At 39.1% G+C, this 20,363-nt stretch overlaps 1 protein-coding gene across 1 annotated transcript in view; it reads left to right on the top strand.

The window, feature by feature from the left end:
• The window catches only part of KIF15 (kinesin family member 15), a 43,162-nt gene that overhangs the window by 20,033 nt on the left and 2,766 nt on the right, over nucleotides 1-20,363 (top strand). The window contains 15 exon segments of the mRNA XM_042473385.1: nucleotides 1,831-1,996; nucleotides 3,432-3,582; nucleotides 5,176-5,261; nucleotides 6,394-6,469; nucleotides 6,841-6,927; nucleotides 7,051-7,155; nucleotides 8,475-8,597; nucleotides 10,069-10,215; nucleotides 12,167-12,271; nucleotides 12,663-12,827; nucleotides 13,410-13,519; nucleotides 14,453-14,525; nucleotides 16,723-16,760; nucleotides 19,124-19,289; nucleotides 19,516-19,647. Of these exon segments, the coding sequence (XP_042329319.1) occupies nucleotides 1,831-1,996; nucleotides 3,432-3,582; nucleotides 5,176-5,261; nucleotides 6,394-6,469; nucleotides 6,841-6,927; nucleotides 7,051-7,155; nucleotides 8,475-8,597; nucleotides 10,069-10,215; nucleotides 12,167-12,271; nucleotides 12,663-12,827; nucleotides 13,410-13,519; nucleotides 14,453-14,525; nucleotides 16,723-16,760; nucleotides 19,124-19,289; nucleotides 19,516-19,647 (1,730 nt within the window).

The following is a 20,363-nucleotide window of genomic DNA, read 5'->3' as shown; positions in this document are numbered from 1 at the left end:
TGTCTTAAAATGATAATGATCACACATGCCTAGAAGCCCCAGTAATCTTTCCTGAAAGATGGACTAGTCAGGAGAGTGTCAGGCTGGATGCTATTGCTTGGAGGCCCTTCAGTGCCTTCCCCCAAGAACCAGAAGAGAGAGTTGGAAGGAAAAGTGTAAAGTTGGATCCTACAGCTTAAAGACGCAGCTTAGAAAAGCTTCAAGTAGTATTTGCTATGCCTTCCGTTAACTGATTTTTCTGTTCCAGAGCAGAAAAAGCAAGAAAAGGGTTTCAGGTTTAGACTTGTATAACCAAAGTTTTCCAGGTGCCAAACTAAACTTAGGAGGTAAGGTAACTTTGAACCTCACCTCCAGCTTTAAAGATACCCAGGACCACAAGATCTGCACATAAGTGTCTGAAATTTGGCACAATTCAGCCCCTCAGAATGGACTGTGTTGCCTGCAAGCTTCATTCAATTTCCCCCAACAGTTTTAAAAGGTGGTTTTTGAGGAATTTTGTTTGTTTGTTTGTTTGGGGGTTTTTTTCAATGGAAGAAGTGAACATGTGTATTCTTCCTTGTTTGTATGGAAGAGGTCACAATTTTGGAAAATGAGGTAAGTATGTTAATCCAAATTTTTATGACAACAAATGCTTCCTGAGGTATATGCTATTATTATTATTCTAATGATGCAAATCAAAGTCACTTGATACTACTTTGTCCCATTAAAGTAAATAAAAATAGCCCAGGAAGTAAACGTGGAATCACTAAATGAATTTGCTATCCAATTCTACACGTTTATAATATGAAATTACTTAATTTGTTTCTGTATACTTTTATTCATAACGTGGGAGACAGTAGCTGTGCTTGGAACTTGCATAGTTCCTTTAGCGTTTAGGAATAGAATTACGTTAATGCTTATTAACAAAACTTCTGTAAACATTCAGGGGTAGCTGTGTTGGCAATTTAACAAATACAAACAAAAATCCATCAAACAAACAAAGAGCTTCATTTTGATACCGCTTCATACTGAACTAGCAGTGACTAAGCAGTTTACAACTGTAAGCTAATTACCCCCAACAATCTGGGTACTCAATTTTAGTGACCTCGGAAAGATGCAAGCCTGAGTCGAGCTTAAGTCCTATTGCTGGTATTGAAGTTGCAACCTTATGGTTTTGAGTGAGTGGCTGCAATACAGGCATTTAACCACAGGGCATCAGTGATACCTTTATTGGCCAACCAAAATGCACACTATACTTGTTGGAAGCTTTCAAAGCTCCATGGGCTTCTTCCTCAGGCAAGATGTTACAAACCAAACAGGAGTGGGGGAAAAACAATTGGGGATGTTATTCAGATGCCTGCACATTGTTTCAGTCCTTAGTAAGGATGTTATGATGGGAAGGATATCTTTTGCAGACAGGCTCCTCTCCTCCTTCTGGCCATGGGGCAATAGGGAGATTTTATAACTCCAGGAAATTTAATGTCCATTTGCATCTCAACAGGGACCGCTTTTTTGCAATCAAATGTTTGCATAACCAGTGAGGTCACAGGCCTCTTTGTAGGTGGAGAACAATACATTCCTCCAGAAGTCTCCATGTTTTTTCATCAGGAACATTTTGGTGATGGAGAGGTAAAACATGCAAATTCAGTGGGAAATTTAAGAAAGAAAAAATTGTTTTACCTTGTTTGAAGTCCTAGTCCACAGGCTACTTACTCTTCATGGTTCCCCTGTTGCAGCTACAATGTGGTATCTCACAATACAGTAAACATGTTGGCCATTTAACAAATACAAACAAAAACTTCTGTAAGTGATTTCTAAGGATTTTGTTCTTCTTTTGTTGTTTCCTCACAGTATTAAAGAGTGAAGTTCATGACTTGCGAATTGTCCTGCAGTCTGCAGATAAAGAATTATCTGCTGTAAAAATGGAGCATGACACCTTCAGAGGAAATCAAGAGAAAGAAATAAGTGAACTTTCTGTTAGACATATTAATGTGCAACTGCAACTAGACAATGTCAGGTGTGTCCTTATAATCAAATAAAGTTTATTAACTTTCCATGTAGGAATACACTTAGGGAAACTTTAGACTCAGTATGTTTTTCACATTTTCCTTCTAAAAGTAGTGGGTGGATATGGTTCTTAAACCATCATCTTGGGTATATGGAATATTTTTAAGGTTCTCTTATGCCAACTTCATGTGAATTTTAACTCCAGTTAGAAACATACTATTCTTTGTTATTATGGAATATCAGTATGCAAAGGAATTTTGTAGCTCCTTTGAGACTAACTGTGCAAAAGACATTGTAGCATAAGCTTTCATAAACTTGGCCTGCTTCCTCAGATGCATGAAGGAATAACTTCATACTACTTCCATGCATCTGAGGTAGTAGTCCAAGTCTATGAAAGCTTATGCTACAACTTCATTTACACAGTCTTAAAAGTGCAACAAGACTCCTTTGCATACTTAACTCCAATTTGTTACAGACTAATACATGAAATTAATTTCTTTTTAAAAACATAAACTCAGCACTTTTTACAAAGGTGTCAAAATAGAATGCTTAGTAGCTATATTCTGATGGTTACAACTGTGTTAGTCTTACTAAGGGCCAGAACAAACCAGCCACAGAAGCAGGCTTCTGGGTGGCTTGTGGTCATGGCATTTTGATGCCGCACACCCCCAGGATGCTCTGAAGCCGCCCAACCTAACACACGGGGGCAGCTTCAAGATGCTCCAGAGGTGTGCCGTTTTGACGTCGCTTGCCAACAGCATCCGGAAGTTCTGCTGGGGCAGCCCAAAGCTGGCCCAAATAGGAGCAAACCCTTTCCGCTCCTATTTAGGCCCACAGTCCTAAGATGTCTTCAGTGGGGGCAGTTTCAAGCAGCTCCTCTCTGCCAGTCTGTTCCAGCCCATAGTTGGGATTTCATGTGCTTTGCCCAATAAATACTTCAGTGTACTGAGGTAATTAATGTTTATATAATACTCATTCAGTTCTACTAAAAGCAATAGTTTGTTTGTTTTTTGCCTGCAACATTAGTTTCTGAAAGTATAAGAAAAAGTTTATTCCTATTTTAGTAGATAGAATGCTGGAACACAATGAATTTCAGTGTTTGGTTAAATGCTGGTTCAAATATTTGTTAAAATATTAGTGTATTCATAATGCATTGATTTATTCATAATAATAATGTCTAATAAGCAATATTTCCTCATTAGTAACTCCACCCTGGTGTTTTCTTATATGGAGTGCCTGAAGAAACCTTATCGGCTTTGGAGACACTGTATTTGTGTCTTTTCAAATAAAAATTGCTAAGTAAGCTTCAGGCGAATTCAAATTTGGAAACATCCACTTTGGAATACCACTAATCTTTGAGGAGATGCATACACATTTTATTTTAAAGCTTCAGAAGTGCTAACCAAAATACATACTCATGATAATGTGAAATTATTTCATTGAAGACTAAGGTATGAAAAACTCCTTGAAGAAAAAGCAAGTCTGCAAGATAACTATGACAATCTCCAAGAAATATTGAAATTTGAGACAGACCAACTGACACAGCAGATTCTTGACAGCAAGCAGGAAAATGAAACACTAAAAACTGAGCTTCAGGTGAGTGATGCTATGCACATTTATCATTTAATTATTCAGAATTATATAATATAAAGTTATAAGTAGTATGCAAAATAACTTGCAGTAGTGGTAAAGAAAATATACAAGGATATCTCACTTAACAACACTTAACAATGTGTTGCATGAATGCACATGTAAATGTGTAGCTCCATGAATTATCAAATACATTGTAGGTGATGGTAGGACCGAAGCAGATGGCCTGGAAGGAACGGCCTCTGGTCACTCCAGCATTGATCGCACCAGCCCTGCAGCAACCATATGTCCTCCCAAAGCAAGCTGCCACTCCCAAACATGCCGGCCGGCAGGAGCAGATTTAATCAGCTCCTTTTTGGGTGGCTCTTGCCACAGTCTCTATGCGGCTTCCAGCTGCTTTGGGGGTGTGCATCATATAAATGTCACCCTCCCGAAGCAGCTGGAAGCCACTTTATTTGGCCCATTTGTTTTGTGCCTTAGTAACATGAAAGAAAGGGAAGCGTCCTTTGCAGACATTCACTTGTCTTATGTACTAAGGAACTCCTTGGTTGATATTAGAAGTTATTGTTAACATAGGCAGTTAATTTTTGCATCAAACTGAAGTTCAACCTATATAATTTTGCATAGAAATAGAAATGGTATGCCAGTTCCTGTTAATAAATACGTAGCATTTGTCTGGTGACCAAAAGAGCTGGTTTATGGCTGACGAGGGCTGCAGGCAAAGATGACGATGGCCAGGCCGGGTGAAGGAGCTGCTGCTGGCAATTATGGTTACGCCAATAGTGGATAAAGTGTATATGAGGAAGAAAATGAAAAGTTAACAAAAAATTGCATTCAAAAATCACTGCTATTAAATCACTTCTTATTGAAAATTGGAGCAGAAGTGAAACAACAAAATAAATTACTGGCTGACATGGACAATGACTTTGATTCAACATCTGGATTTCTTGGTGCAATGTGGGAAAACTGAAAACCCTCTCCAGTGGAAGCCAGACAAAACTACACTACATGATGCTGTTCTCCCTGTTTGTCCTTTTTGTAATTTACTAGATTATTAAATTGAGATGATTAAGACACTTCCTGTGAGATTATCAGTGCCATTCTGGACTCTTTGAAAGTCTTTATGAGAAACTACATTAAAGATTAATGCATCTGGCTCTGTTTTGTGCATTACGTACTATTTATCAGACCAGAAATATTTCTATTTCAAAACCCTTATTTCTTAGGGCTCCTTCAACTGGAATTGGTTCAAATGCAAGAACTTTATGGAAACAAAAATTAGTTGTTGATGAAGTACATTGTTAATACTATAAAGAAAAGCTTTTTCCTATTCAAAAGCAGCATGTCTACTTTGTAACAACTATTGCCTTTTCTAATAATTGCTTCTAGTAAGAAGCAATTTTACTACATTGTGTTATGTATGTGTTGTACATAAAGAACATGTGATCCTCTCAAAGCAAAATATGTTTAAGACTCACTTAAAAAAATTAAGTATGTGCCTAATCATAGAATATCTGTTCATGTAAATATTTGTGCGACTCAGAAAATGGAAATCCTTGTGGCCTTGTGCTAAATACTTTAACGTCTATTATATTTTAGAGTTTGTTGGCCCTACTAGAAAGTGAAAAAGAACATAATCAGAAACTTACTATGCAGTTGCAAGAAGATAAAGAGCATAATTCCAGGTGAGTTGCTTATATGAAACATTGGTGCGTTACAGACACGCCTAAAGTCCGTACTAGGGTTAGGAACGGGCGTAGTAGGATTGAGAAGGGGCGTCACTTCCTGACGCCCCTCAACCCTAGTACGGACTGAGTCCATACACAATGGTGCCGCCCGTCCACACGAGGGCTGCCATTTTGACATCGCGGACGCATAGCGTCCGGACGTCGCACAGCAGAAGTGACGCCGCGAGTGCACGACTAGTACCTCGCGGCACCACCTCCAGGGCACAGAAAGAAGCGCCATTTCAGCATTTCTTTTCGGCTGCGTCTGGGAACCGCACTGTTTGGGCGCTGCGGTTCCTGAACGCAGCAGGCGGCGGCGACAGAGCACCCTTCTTGGGCACTCTGTAACGCACCATTGAATAATATTTTGTATTTGGAAGTTGCATCACTTAATAAAGTTGATTTGTATTTTTGTGAGGTCACTTTTGTGGGCAAAATCATTGCAATATATATTAGATTTGGACAATATACTATTGTTGTTAACTGCTGCCAAGTTGACTTAAATCCATGGCAACCCTATGAATGAGAGTCCTCCAAGCAAACCTATCATCAACAGCACCTTTCAGGTCTTGCAGACTCGGAGCTGTGGCTTTCTTTATTGAGTCTATTTCAGCTGCAGTGCAGTCTTTTTCTTTTCTTACCACCTTCCACTTTGCCAAGCATTATTGTTTTTTCTCGTGATCTGCCTTATGATATAACCAAAGTATAACCGTTTTACTTTAGTCATCTTGGCATCAGTCTACAGTATCTGTAGAACTATTCTCCAGCACCACATTTCAGATGAGTTGATTTTCTTCCCATCCCTTTTTTTCACTGTCCAGCTTACACAACCATACATAGAAATGGCATGGGCAATCTAACTTTAGTATTCAGTGATATATCTTGGTATTTTAGGATCTTGTCTAGTTCCTTCATAGCTGCCCTTCAAGTGCTAATCATCTTCTGGTTTCTTGATTGCAGTCTCCATTCTGATTAATGACTGAGCCAAGATATGAAAAACAAGAAAAAGCAATGTTTATTCCCTTTTTAGTAGCTTAGATTATTTGTGCTAAATGAATTATCTGAAAAAGATTGATCTTTTGTCTTCTAGGGAGCACTTGAAAGATCTTCAAATTATGGAGCTAGAGAAACAGTCCTCTAAAATGGTGTCAAGATATGAGCAACAGGTACATTACAATTCAAATATTCTGAATTTAAGTATGTGCTTACTGGGCATGATCAACAGTGAATCTCTGCCAACTGAACAGAACAGCAGAACAAAGAAGAGACAGATCCCTGCCCCATGTGTCCCCACAAAATGCAGTTCTGGAGGGCTGTGAAACTCTCCTGGGCCTCTTTTAAGGTGTTGCCACAGGTTTAGGGAATGGGAGCAAAAGGGGAACTCCTTAGTTTTGATAGGTGAACAGTTCGGTTACTAGATGATGTGTCAGTGGAATATGACTGAAGATTTAATCCTAGCTGTGCAAAACTAAAGCATTTTGATGCTTTACTATCATATTTTCTGGCTCATATACATACTTTGAACCCAATTTTCTAGGAAGCCAAGGTGCTGAAACTGGAACAAAGCTTAACTGCTGCTGAAGTAGTTATTGCTTCACTGCAGAAGACAAATACTGCTGAAAAGGTATGTGTCCAACTTAAATGGGGTACAAATATAATAAAGGGAAAAAATCAAGTGACTGCATTTTTGTAATACAGAATTCTATGACTTGGCAAAATCAGAATTAACGTTGCCTTGCCCTTTTAGGAAGTTGTATCAGATCTGATGAGCCAAATTATGGAGATGAGAACATCTATCTGTCAGAAGACGGAGTGCATAGAAGGACTCACATGTGAGCTGGAGGACTTAAAAGTATGTTCTGTTCTTGCCCAGATAATTCCAGGAATGGTGTGTCAAAGTGGAATAACAGAAGCTTGAATACCCACGTTATACATGGCTTTCAGCATATGCTGAAAGCCATGTGGGGAGGAAGAGGCGGCACGTCCCATAGGGACTAATGGGGCACGTGCGCACTGCCACCTGCACGAGCCCCATTCATTTAAATGGGACCTGAGCATACGTGTAATTTGCTTTACGCAGGGGAGTCAGGAACAGATCCCCCGCGTAAAGCAAGGGCGCACTGTACTTTCAACACCTTTTTATTATGCCGTCTTTCTCCTGGAGTGGGACCCAAGGCAGTTTGTATTGAATGCTTCTGATTACTTGGGCTGGGCTTGGCTGGGCTGGAAACTTTATAGCTCTTCTAATATAGGACAAGTGAAGTAAAATGAAATAGTGGGGTTAGATTTGCTAAACCCAGGCCCTCCACAGTTCAGATCATGCCAAGAGGTACAGCCATATCCATTATATCCTCAGGTCCCTGGAACATTTTCACTGGGCACTTCAGCTGGGAGCTAACCTTTGCTCACCCATTCTCCTCTCCAGACAGGGCTGCTAGAGTGAAGTGCTCTCAGCTAACCCTTTCTAAATGTATTGAAAGTGGCAAGTGAAAAAAGTGTTTTTGGCTCCCCCAGTGTTACTTGCCATCCAGAAGAAGGATAGAGAAATTATTCACTGACAGGTAGCACTCCTAAGCGCTTCCTAAGTATGCCAGCTAAGAGGCAACAAGATTGTTCTTCCCTCTTTCCCTTCATGAGGAAACACTCAGGAACTGTTCGCATAGTTCCTATTGCCTACCATTGCTTACAGAAACTGGATACTTTCTATAAGCAATGGCAGGCAATAGGACAAAAAGTCCCTGTTACCTTCAGTTGGTAATAACAGCAGGGAACTCACTTGAAAGCACAGGGTGATCCCTACTGTGTTAATTCCAATTGGACATAGCAGGGACTCATTTCCCCCTGGAAGAATGACATATTGATTTTGAAATGTATATGCTAGGCTAGAAACCTGGATGCCTAAATGTTTTCTTAAAAGTCTACAAAAAGAATTTGAAGAGACATCCAGTAACTGCATGCGAACCATACATTGTAATATTGTTAGGCAGCAATCATATTTTGCTAGGAGGCCTGTTTTGTGACATTTTTCATGTCACTATATATTTGAGTTTTCGAATTGAAGTATTGAATGTGGTTTTAATAATATGTATCAGAATGGATTTCTTCAACTAATCATGCAGCTCTAATACATGAGTGTTTTTACCATAATCATAGATATTCTTGCTTTTTCAGTGTAAGTATAATTCTGCTTTGGTTGCAAAAGAAGACAGCAAAACAATTGTAGAAGATCAAGAAAGGCAAATTGAAGGGCTGAAAGAGACCTTGGAGAGAATACAAGCAGCTGACAAAATTGAGGTAAAACTTTTTATGGTGTCTTTGATATTTCATACATTCTTTTTTAATGTCGGATTGCTATACGAAAAAGTTTATATAAAAGTATCTCATTTAGTTAAAACAGGAAAAGGAAAACCTTCCCTTAGCCATGTACTGGACAGCAGTAGTTTTGTCTTGAATGTTTTAGTCAGTGATTTGAAACCACTAAAAGGAATACAATAGTTAGGCAGCAATACTTTAATTACACTCTGGAGAAAGCACCACTGAGTTCAGTAGGCATTATTTCATCTTAACAGGCACTCCAAAGAATATGTGTCTTTATCCTTATTTCATGGGCAGAATCATTATTATATATTTTATATATACATGTTACACATTTTCCATTTCTTTCTCTTTTATTATTAGAAGCTATCTGAGAGTGGGTTATTCCATTTGTTGCCTCCAGAAGCATGGCTTTGCAAATCATATACTGCTTGGTCCTCTTCAGCAGGAGAAATATCTCTTATTTCTGACTGGAGAATTTTCCCAGTTGAGGAATATCTTATTTCCTTTTGAAGAGTGTTCCAGCATTGTGTTTTGTTTTCTCTTGCTAGTAGCAACTAGCTTCAACGTTTTAAAAATCTAGCAGAACAGCTTCTACTGCAGATAGGTTGTATACACTATGGAAGACAGGCTTCCAGTGTTGTGAATATATTTGATCTCTATTAACTTATCCACAGGGAAGGCCTTACCTTACTGAGCAGAAGTGAGGACTTCGTTTTCAGTCTCACTATCTAATTCAGCATTGTATTTGAAGCATTTTTTGTTGCATAGGGACCATTGTGTACAAGCTGCTACTTGTGTGTAGGGCCTCTGATTTGGCATGTACGGTATTTGCTAGCAGATATCTTGGTTGCATGGAGTTGCAACACATGGTTAGTTTCTTATGTTCTGTGTTTCCTATATATATGAAAGTGTTCGATGCATGGATGAAATGCAACATGGGAGCTAGAATTACAGCTACATTCTTGTATCAGGGAAGTAAGGCCTTATATACAAGTGATGCAGATAGTATTTTAGACAAGTATTTTGTGGGGTGGGGGTGGGAGAGAACAGTTTGTTTTTTGAAGGCTTGCACTACCACAAGGAAATTCATTAATGTCTAGACATAACAGAAACCTGTAGTTTTGATTTGCATCTTAATTTTACTGTCAAAATGCAATTCCTTTGTACCTTCCACCTTGATCTAAGCTATATTTGTGTTATGTGGTTAAACCAGTGTATGAGGCAGAAATAGTGAAGGTGCTGCATAAATAACCTACATAAATAACCTACATAAATAAATAATCGACTTTAAACTAAGATCATTTTGGGTAGAAATGCAGTGCATGCATTTTAAATACTGGGAAATGATTGCATTTATTTTAAAAGGACCTAAAGAAAAGGAAAGTGAAGACTATGTGTCGAGTGTTATCACTTGTGCTAATATTGCTACTGTTCTTTATTTACATAGAAGGAGATACTTTGTGAAGAATTGCATCATACCTCAGAGCAGCTAAGCAGGTTAACTGAAGCTTCTAAAAATCATGCAGCACTTCTTCAGTCTGCACAAGAAGACATAATTAGGAAAGAAACATTAATCCAAGAACTTCAGGAGCAGGTAATTATCACCATTCTTACCATTAAAAGTGTTCGAGAGAAAGGAAACAAACATTATGATCCACTCTGGGGTGTGTGTGTGTGTGTGTGTGTGTGTGTGTGTGTGTGTGTTGCAAGAATTAATGTGTTCAGATAGCATAATGGGAATGAGTCCTGACCTCATCAGCTTCTCTTCTCCAGTGCAACTGGCACTCATCAAAAGTTTGCACTTCGGATGTTACTCTAGGATTATTCCTGCATCTGAACAGATTGTAGTTAATCTTAACTGAAGCTGGAAAAAGCCAGCTTGAGATTGTGGTTTACACAGTTGACTTGCTTTCAATAAACCACAGTTAAAGTTTAGGCCTAGCCATAAAATGCAGTTAATTGAAAGTCAAAGCAAAAGCTTCTAATCTCCTCCTGCTAGTCATGTTGGAGAAAGAGCCTAAGACTTGAGCACATAGGCCCAAAACAGACCGGCCAAATAGTGGCAGGAGACCATGCCGGCACCATTTGTGCCAGGACCACAGCAGCTGCATGTGTTCAGTCCCAATCTGGGCCACCATTGCTCTATTTGCATTGCCTATTCTATCCTCACCTTGTCCCAGTTCTTTGCAAATGCCTCAGCTTTGGTGCAGCTTCAGGTCCTCATGGTCTGCTTAATGAGAAAGAGAAACAAAAGCAGACAAAAGCCTCATGGTGCTTTCAAGACTTTTTTAAAAACCTGTCCTCAGAACCATCTTGAAGTTTTGCATGTCTCCCCAACTGCCCATCTCATTGGACAGTTGCTATCTCATCACTTCTGCAATATTGCTTCATTAAAATATAACGGTACCTCTGTCATTTAACAATACCTCTGTCATTTATCACAAAGATCCTTACCACTTGTCTGCTAGTTCTGGGCTCTGTTTGAGATCACCGTTAGCAATTTCTGGTCACCAGAGTTACCAACTTATGATAGTGCTTATACCAAACAAGTCAGACTAACATCAAATATCCACTTAACTATCCACTTAAATAACAGGTCTTGGAGGTCCAAGATATTTAATATGGGAAGAAACAGACTCAGTCTTGAAACTATTTTGTGTTATCATAAGTATTCATGGATATATACATACATGTACATTCCCTTCAGGGAAAATCACAGACATAGCAATGCCTGGGTACTTCAACTTCATTGCCATTGTATGTAAGCCATTATTATTCCATTATATTACATATAAGGCCTCTTATTTTAAGTCACCATATTCCTCAGGATAGTCATGGGGACTTAACTGCATTAATCACAAGCAAGCATATATCTCCTAGCCATACCAGAATCAGCCTTTTAGGGTGGCATGTCAGGGCTTATCAGAAACTTTTTCTAGGTAGGCCACATGTAGTCTTTGTCTTCCTGCAGTGGAGGCATGCTGAATTGCAGCCTAAATTTAGCTCTTATTTCCTCCTTAATACTTTATACAGGACATTGCTTATCCAGTCAGAGGTTTACATCTTACCTTTTTGTTCTGTACACTCGAGTCTAGTGCACATCCCGCTTTTAGCATGCTCCCTGCTACTTGTTGTTAGATGTCTCTAATGTACTAATTTGCAAAGTGATCTGAGGTCACTCTTTGTGGGGGTTTGTTTATTTTTGTTAAAAAAACATAATGACATTCTTCCAAGACTTGAAAACCTGAACATTTTTTCCCCTTTCCTTTTTTTTCTAAGACAGAAAATGGGCAGACATTATCATCAATCTTAGGCTCTATATTCTACTATCTATAGGTTTCTACCAGGTTATCTGTCCTTATTTAATGATACAAAAACATTTAAATGGTATATATACAGGCTGAGGAGTTGCGAACTAAAATTTGCCTGGCCTGTAACAAGATGTCTGCACACTGCATCTGTGTAACAGTCTAACCTAAGCAGTGCTCTTGCATAGGCCTTTGCCAAAATGTATTACCTTTTTAATCTGTTTGCATTTTATATAGCTGGACAAAAAGACAAAAGAACTGGAAAACAGGAGGGCTGAATATGAATCTAAAATGCACCAGCTAGACTGTGTTATGGAATCTGCTGCTGTTGCACTTCCACAGGTATAACTGAGAATATTCTGCTTTGATGAGATATATATAGAATATCTTTATTATTGAAAGATACTGATGTGTAACAAGGTAAAGAATGCTATCAGAAGCATTTGTATTTTAGTAGTACAAAATTTCTATTTTTCTTGCATTAGCAGTCACTGAATTATAATTGCAACCTGTGTTGTTCATTATACCACTATATTATTGTATACCTTTCCCCACATGGGACTAGACTTTGTCACTGCTAATCAATTCAAATTATATTCCAAATTGTTAGTATAATACTGCAAAACAAAGCACCCACAAGCACAACTTACATCAAGACTTCACAAATACTTGTGGTATGTGTAAAAGTGGTGTTCTGTTCAACAGTTCAAATGTTTTTATGTTTGCTTTATAGACTCCCAAAACTCCACCCTGCTTTGACACAAATCTTGCAAAGCTATTAGAAACACATGAGCAGGAGATAGCAGATCAGAGAGCATCTGCAGTTAACCTGGAACATCTTGTTGCTGAGTTAAATGAAGAAAGAGATGCTAAAAATAATGAAATTCTAAGACTGAAGGTGAGTTTTTAATTTAGGTTGTATAGTTCTAATTTGATTATGTTTGGACTACTGTAGTGTCCATAATAAATGCTTTGTGTTGTCATTTTGAAAATTCAGTCTCAACCATCTTGTGAGAACTCATTGTAAAAATGATAGGAAGAACCACAGTCTGTTGAGCAGACAACTAAGGCCAGAATCCTCTTGGAGCACAGTGGTAGAATGAAAATCATTGTGAAAGTGGTTGTGCTTTTTCAGAGATTGTGTAAGTCTATTACCTAGTGCAAACAGTGATTCTACACACAGCTCACTTTAGTTGGTAAGAAGCTAATTGATCATTGTGTAAAAATTAATCTGAAAGCTGTGGTGCTTTTTGCAGAGCTGTGGAATCCAGTGTAATACAGCTGGAATATACTTAGGTTACACTAAAAGTACGGTAGGTCTTGGCCAGTGACATTGCTTTCACAAGTAGCTCCTCCAATACTAAAGAAATGTCTTAAATATATATATATTTAATACATAAACATGCAAGTTTGAACTCAAAAGTACTGAAGTGAAGAGCTTGTTTTAATCAACTAAATCATGTTGTCCTCTTTGGTTTAGTCTCAATTATGTGAATTGGAAAATACTCGTCTGGAAATTCAGGTATTAATGGAAAATAACAGAAATCTGCAGAGCCAACTTGAAGAAGCCAGAAGAGGAATGCGTATCAGGTACAAATCACTTTCACGTTTAGTAATGTCTTTTTTTTTCCTGCAGCATTAGAGCAAATAGTTTGAAATGAATGAGAAGGGTGGAAGTGGCAAGCCCCCAAGAAGCTGTACAATTACACTTCTATTTGCTGAGTGCGAGGTTGAAAAGATAGATGAAATCTGGAAAAATGGCAAGGGAAAAGACACCTTTTCCTTATGTCTTCTCCAAAGCACAAGATGGTGGCAGGAAGTAAGATCCTTAGCATCAGTATAATTCAGGGGTAGGAAATACGTGGGCTGCATACATCCCAGGGAGATTCCCCTGTAGGCCTTGGATTCCCTCCACTCCTCCCAAAACTTAGTTCACAAAATTTGTTGTTGTGTGCCTTCAGGTTGTTTCCAACCTATGGCGACCTATTGTGGGGTTTTCTTGGCAAGATCCCTTCAGAGGGGGCTTGCCTTTTTGTTCCTCTGAGGCTGCGAGAGGGTGACTTGCCCAATGTCACTGCAATGGGTTTCCTTCTATCTGAATATTCATATCTCCACATATGAGCCTGTCAGTCTTACCGTCTTTGCGGGAGGGCTTTCTCTTCATTCCACTACCTTCCCAGGCTTGGCTGATAAGGACACAAGAGTGGCTTCTCCTAGGCTTTATAACTGCTCCTTCTCTGCTGTCATTTCACTGGCAGGGAAAGACCTTCCTTCCTCCAGCCTTAACTCACCAGGCTAGAGTGAAACACAATTAGGCATGCTGGGTTTCTTTTAGTATATAATAAACTCTTTAAGTTTTTAAATTGTTTTAATGTTAATATCTTAAAATTAGTATTTTGATTGGATGTACAATTGAATACTTTGTAAACTTTGTACTCCATGATGTTTTATGTATTCTGTTTTAATTTATAAGCTACTTTGAGTCCCATTTGGGGGGAAAATAAATTATTGGTTTTCTTACAGTGGTACACAAAATCCAGGTATTCAAGATCTAAGAGAGAAAGAAAAAGAACTAGCTGAAGAGAGACTGGCAAAGGTATTGCATCTTTTGTATTACCATGTATATGCAACTATAAATCAACCTCATGTATAAGTCAAGAGCAGGTTTTAGGGCCAAAATTATGGATTTCAATCTGACCATTGGAAAAGTTGAGAGTAAAACTTAGGGCTGCATAACAAATGGATGTAAAGGACTAAGCAAAAGAAAACAGTGCCAATTTTTTTTTAAACATTCTGGCAGATATAACTGTGCTCAAACCAAAGGCAGCATGGATGCGAGAGTAAAGGGGGGGGGGAGTGCTTCCAGGACAAATTATATTCTTGCCTTTCACCAGGGGGTGATTACTCTTTTAATACGAGTTAAAGTACAGTACATACATTGACCTGTGGATAAGTTGACTCAGTTTGCTTGGCTCAATGTTTTGGGGGAAAAATTCTAGACTTATACATTAGTATACACAGTAGTTAAAATTATTCCATGTTTTGTATATGTTTGTTCTTCAAGGCTTAACTTGAACAATATAACTTTAACTATTTTTATCTGTTGTTTTAGTAGTGTTAGATTTTTATACTAAAAAAGTAAAGAATACAAGATTTTGAACACCTTTTTGCTCAGATTGAAGCACTTCTGATGATCAGTGAGCAGGGGCTGTCCTCTCCTGTATCTTCAGTCAGATTTCTGTCCTTTTTAGCATGACAGCTCTCTTTTCCCCCATTACTCCCCAAGATGATCATAAAAATCTTGAGCGTGGCAAGGAATGTGTGTATGTATATAATTGTCTAACCAGTAATTTACTGTTACATCACTGTTTTCTCTTAGGAGTAAAGAGATGTTGCTATGGCAGCTTCTCAGAATTACTATGAACTTTCCAGCAATAACAAGTATGTTAACATGCAAAGATATAGCATCTTTGAGACTAATTGAGAGTAAGAAAGAGGTAAAGAGGAAAGAGAGTAAGCTTTCATAGACTTCAGTCTACTTCAGATGCATCTGAGTAAGTAGACTTTAGTCTACAAAAGCTTGTGCTACCAACTTCTTTGTTTCTCCCACTTAGTCTTAGAGGTGTTACAATATCCCTTTGCATACTGATCTAAACCACTAGTTCCCAAGCTTTTTGGGGCTATCATTCACTTTCCTCTTGAGTGGCAACTGTAGGGCCCCTCCCCATGCCTGTTTCTTGATACTAGATACACAGTTTGTACTGCTGCGAACTGAGCAACGACGTCCAAATCAGCTATACCCAGCTCACCATCACTGCCTCCTCAGCCTTTCGTGTGCAAATTCAGCAATGGTAGTAGCCCAAGCCTGCTCCTCCTTGTGCCACATTGGCCTTACATCAAAAGAAAGACCAGATTACTTGCTTGATACTGAAAGACTAGGTGCAAAGGGAGTAACAGCCAAGCAACCAATTGAGCAGCAGCTGAGAAGCCTCTTGTCCAAGCTGGTCTTTGCCGCAAGGTTGGCACAGGCAAGAAGCTTCTCTTTTGCTGCTCCCTTTGCACCTGGTCACCTTGGGAGCAACAACCAAGTAACTGGCTGAGCAGTGACCAAGACGCTTCTTGCAGCAAAGGCCAGCATGCTTGGTTGCTGCTCCTTTTTGCACCTGGTCACCTTGGGAGCAGCAACCAAGCAGCTGTTCAAACATTGATTGAGAAGCCTCTGCTGACCTTGCAGCTGCTCCCAAGGTGACCAGGTACAACGAAAGAAGCATCTCCCTAGCAAGGAAGGACACTCAATCCTTCTTTGCCGGGTTTAGAAGCAGCCAGCTTTCCCACTTTTCTCCCCAGTGAGAAAGGACTCTCAGTCTGAGAGAGGCAAAGGATTCCTTTGAAGAATCAACCCTGGATACTCTTCCCCTTCCTTCCCCAAAGACATGTTTTCCCTACACAGCTCCAAGTCATCCTCCACCCAAACATTGTTTCTTCTGCTACTTTTTCTCTCAGCCTGTCTCACAAAAGAAAGCAAGAACAGTAGCGCAGGTCCAACCTGCCAACCAAGTTGTGGCAAAGCTTAAGAAGGATCCCAAGTGAGAAAGTTCCTTCTTGCTGCCATGCTATCTCTGATCAATGTCTTTTTCCTCACTGCCCCCCTGAGCCCCCCTTTTCTCTCATCCTCCAGTGTACTGAAGAGACAGGTTCAGTGAATAACCTGGCTGTCATTGATCAGCTGCATGTCACTTCTGGTATAACTGCAAAATATTGAAGTTCTGTGACATTTCTGTTTTCTTTTCCAGAATAAAGTAATGGAAGAAATGCTGAAGGTTAAATCAGAGTAAGTCTAATATTTAATAGTTTTGAATACATCAAAATAAATATTTTACATCTTAACAGTTCACTTACAAACAACACTGAGCCTACACAAAACTGGGCACTTGGAGATCAAAAAAACAAGTACAGGTATACCTCAGTTAATGAAGTACATGTGTTCCCTGGCATTACTTTAACAAAAAAAAAATGGTGCTTGGGGCAAAAATAACATTGAAAAGTAGGGATAGGTTCCTGCATCCCCCAAAAGAAGCACATTTCAACATGTTTCAGCAAATGTTTTGTTCAAAACTAACAACATATGCATATAGAGTAGGTCCTCCACATTTGCGGCTTTTACCTTAGCGGATTTGATTATTTGCAGTTTTTACTAATATGTTCTCTGTAGGAATCTCTTAAGTTCTCCAGTGCAACTCTGCCAGAAATTGACCATAGTATTGTGCTGGAGAATCTAAAAGTTCCTAGAGAAAATACTTATCTAGGCATTTGTCAGTCCTCCAGCATGATTCTGTGTGTTGGTCCTCCAATTGTCCTGGATGACCTAGAGATTCCTAGAGAGGTGCTCCTTCAGGTAAAAAGAATAATGTTTTCTTATTTGCTTTTCCCCCCACATTCATGGGGGTTCTTCATCCCCTAACCCCTGTGAATGTGGGGGGATCACTGTAAAATAAACAACCATGTCAAGCAAAACTTGCATAAGTAAACAATTCTTTAAAAATCTTTAAGACTTCCTCCAAAATGTATCCAGGGATTAGTTTTTCTTTCACGATTTCCCACTTTTCTTATTTTTTCTGTTTGGGTAGCCTGTTTTTTGGGGGGAGGATCTGTTTATTACAAGAAAAGATTCTGCCTGAGTGAATTCATAACCCTAAATACACATGAAACAGAATGCCACAGATTTAAAACTTATAAGAGGAAGATACTGGGGACACAAAACCTTATACATTTAGGGAAGATGTATTAAAGTGGGTGTTGGGCAAGTGTCATTCACAAAGAGGCTGTACAGATCGGCCATTAAGGTTGGCCTAGAGGCAGAGTCGGGGCATGGCGTCCACATGATGCACACCCCGACTCTGCCCCCAGGCTGGCAAAATGCTGTGCACAGCACCACACATTGGGCGGCATCATGGCACTCCTCTGGTGCTGCGTCTAGATGATGCAGCGCCAAAGGAGGGCCAAAAAGCCGCAGCCTTTTGCAGCTCCTTTTTGCACTGCAGAAAGGTGAGATCGGGGCCACAGCGTGTGGTTGCCACAGCCCCGATCTGGCACTAAAAGGGATGGCTGCAGACTGACCCTTAGGGGTGGTTTGTACAACCCCAAGGAGTCTTCACAAATCTCTGAGATAAAAAGGGTGCCTTGAGGCATTGACAGGAAGACCCTTGCCTTCACCATCCTCCCAATGTGCTCATGCTGTTAAAAAAACAACTTCCAGCTGGGTAGCGGACCAAGATATTAAATAAGGCCTGGGTAGGTATAAAAAACTTTAATGAAGCTTCTTTGTTATTGGCTTTTGTTGGAGGTATGCCTGCCTTTAAAGCAGAATGGCTTTGCTCTGAAATGTCGGAGATCTTGTTTTCAGCCAGTAGGTGGCAGGAGCAAACTAATACTGTATTTGTGAAAGACTGCTTTCTAGTTTTAAAATGGCTCTTACTAGCATAAATCTAGTAAAGGTTAATTTGAAATTGTACATTCATACATGAATATACAATTATCCTCTACCCCAGATGCGACTTTGAGGTATACTCAAAAAGGTGTTCTTGGCATTACTTTGTGAGATGGAAGGACAAGTAGTATAATAAATGCAATATTGTTAAGCTGAAATAAAAAAGTATGGAATTTAATAAAGAAACAGTATAAAATGGATAAACAGAGTGATGTACAGTTATCAGTGCAGCTGCACAGTTTTTTGTCAGTGGAATCTTAGATGTCCGAAGTGGCAAGCTCTGATTTTACATCATGGTCCTATATCTTCCTGCTGTGTTGTATTGATGAAAGGACATCTTATTTGTAACAGTGGACAAACTTGATTTTAATTTGTCTTTAGCTGCTTATTCCACTTAGTAGTTAATGAAAGTCATAAAGAGGTACAAATCATCTGCTTCCACAGATCATCAGGCTGTTGACTTGATACTTTATATTTAAACACTGTTAAATTAGAATTCATTTATAGAAATTCGTTTATAGCTCTGTCAATAAGATGTAGGTCCTAAGCAAATATCAAGAAGGGGACTTCACCTGCTGCCTTGTGCTACCTGCTCTTAAAAAAACAGTACCCTGTTGTGTTTGGAGGATTAGTGAAACAATGATACAACCTAAATTTGTAATCCAAAGTAACAATTAATTCCCCTAGTTATAAACTTTTTTCTGCAGGTTAGAAAGAACCAGAAGTAACCTTGGAATTAAAGAGACTGCCTTTCAAGAAATGAGTCAAGAGATGGAACGATTAAAAGCTTTGGAATCAAAGACATTTGAGGAGAAACAGCAAATACGATCAAAACTGGAGGAAACATGTGAAGAAAGAATAAAAATTGAAAAGGTGGGTAAACATGGTTTATTAATACTCACTGTGCTTTGGATCCATTAGTCTGTGACAGTGAGTGGACTAAACCCAGTGAACAAAATATTAGTTATGTACTACATCTGATAGAACTTCAATTAGACTTTAATTCAAATTCTTTTTTTAAAAGGTCTAGTTGAGATATGCTTTAATGCCTTCATGTACATGCCTTCAAGTATTGTTCTGATTCCTCCTTGAAATGCAGGAGATGTTCCTTCTAAGGAAACAGATTGAGGTTCTTGCTGAGGAGAATGGAAAACTGGTTGGTCACCAAAATGTAAATCAGAAGATCCAGTATCTTGTCAAACTGAAGAAGGAACATGCTAAATTGATAGAGGTAAGATTAAATGAGAATCAAATTAGACCTAGGGGTATTTGAACAGCAGGATACCAGGCCCTCACACAGTAGGTCCAGTGTGTTTGCAATCTCTATTTGTAGTGAGGTTCTGTCACTACTCTTTTCTAAACTGCATGTTCTTTCCTTATCCTTTCTTGGACTCCTTGAGGGTTTTTCCTCTATGCTCCCACCAACCCTGCTTTCGATACAGAGGGAACTGGGCTCTGAGAGCCACAAAAGAGGCCCTTCTCTACATCCCACCACCATCACAAGTACAGCTGGTGTTGACACGAGAGAGGGCCTTTTCCATGGCTGCCCCTAGACTCTGGAACTCCCTGCCAGGGAGACCAGAATGGCCCCTTCTTTGATGGTCTTCCACCGACAGGTGAAAACTTCCTCTTCAGACAGGCATTCAAAACAGAATGCTTTTAAAGAATGGCCTGGGGTACTATATTGTTTTAATGTATTTTAAGCATTTTTGCCTTTTTTAAGTAATTGATATTTTAGCATTGAAATTGTTTTAATTATTGTAGTAATTTAATCCTATTTTAACGTATTATTTTTGTATATTTTAACTGTTTGGTGTTTTTTAATGTTGTAAGCCGCCCTGAATCCCAGTCTTGGGAGAAGGGCAGGATATAAATAAACATCATGATGATGATGATGATGATGATGATGATGATGATGATGATGATGATGATGATGATGATGATGGA

The sequence above is a fragment of the Sceloporus undulatus genome, chromosome 6 (assembly GCF_019175285.1).
Source record: "Sceloporus undulatus isolate JIND9_A2432 ecotype Alabama chromosome 6, SceUnd_v1.1, whole genome shotgun sequence".
Taxonomy (NCBI): Eukaryota; Metazoa; Chordata; class Lepidosauria; order Squamata; family Phrynosomatidae; genus Sceloporus; species Sceloporus undulatus.
The sequence above is the reverse complement of the archived record's forward strand: the minus strand, read 5'-3'. Positions and strand labels throughout refer to the sequence as shown.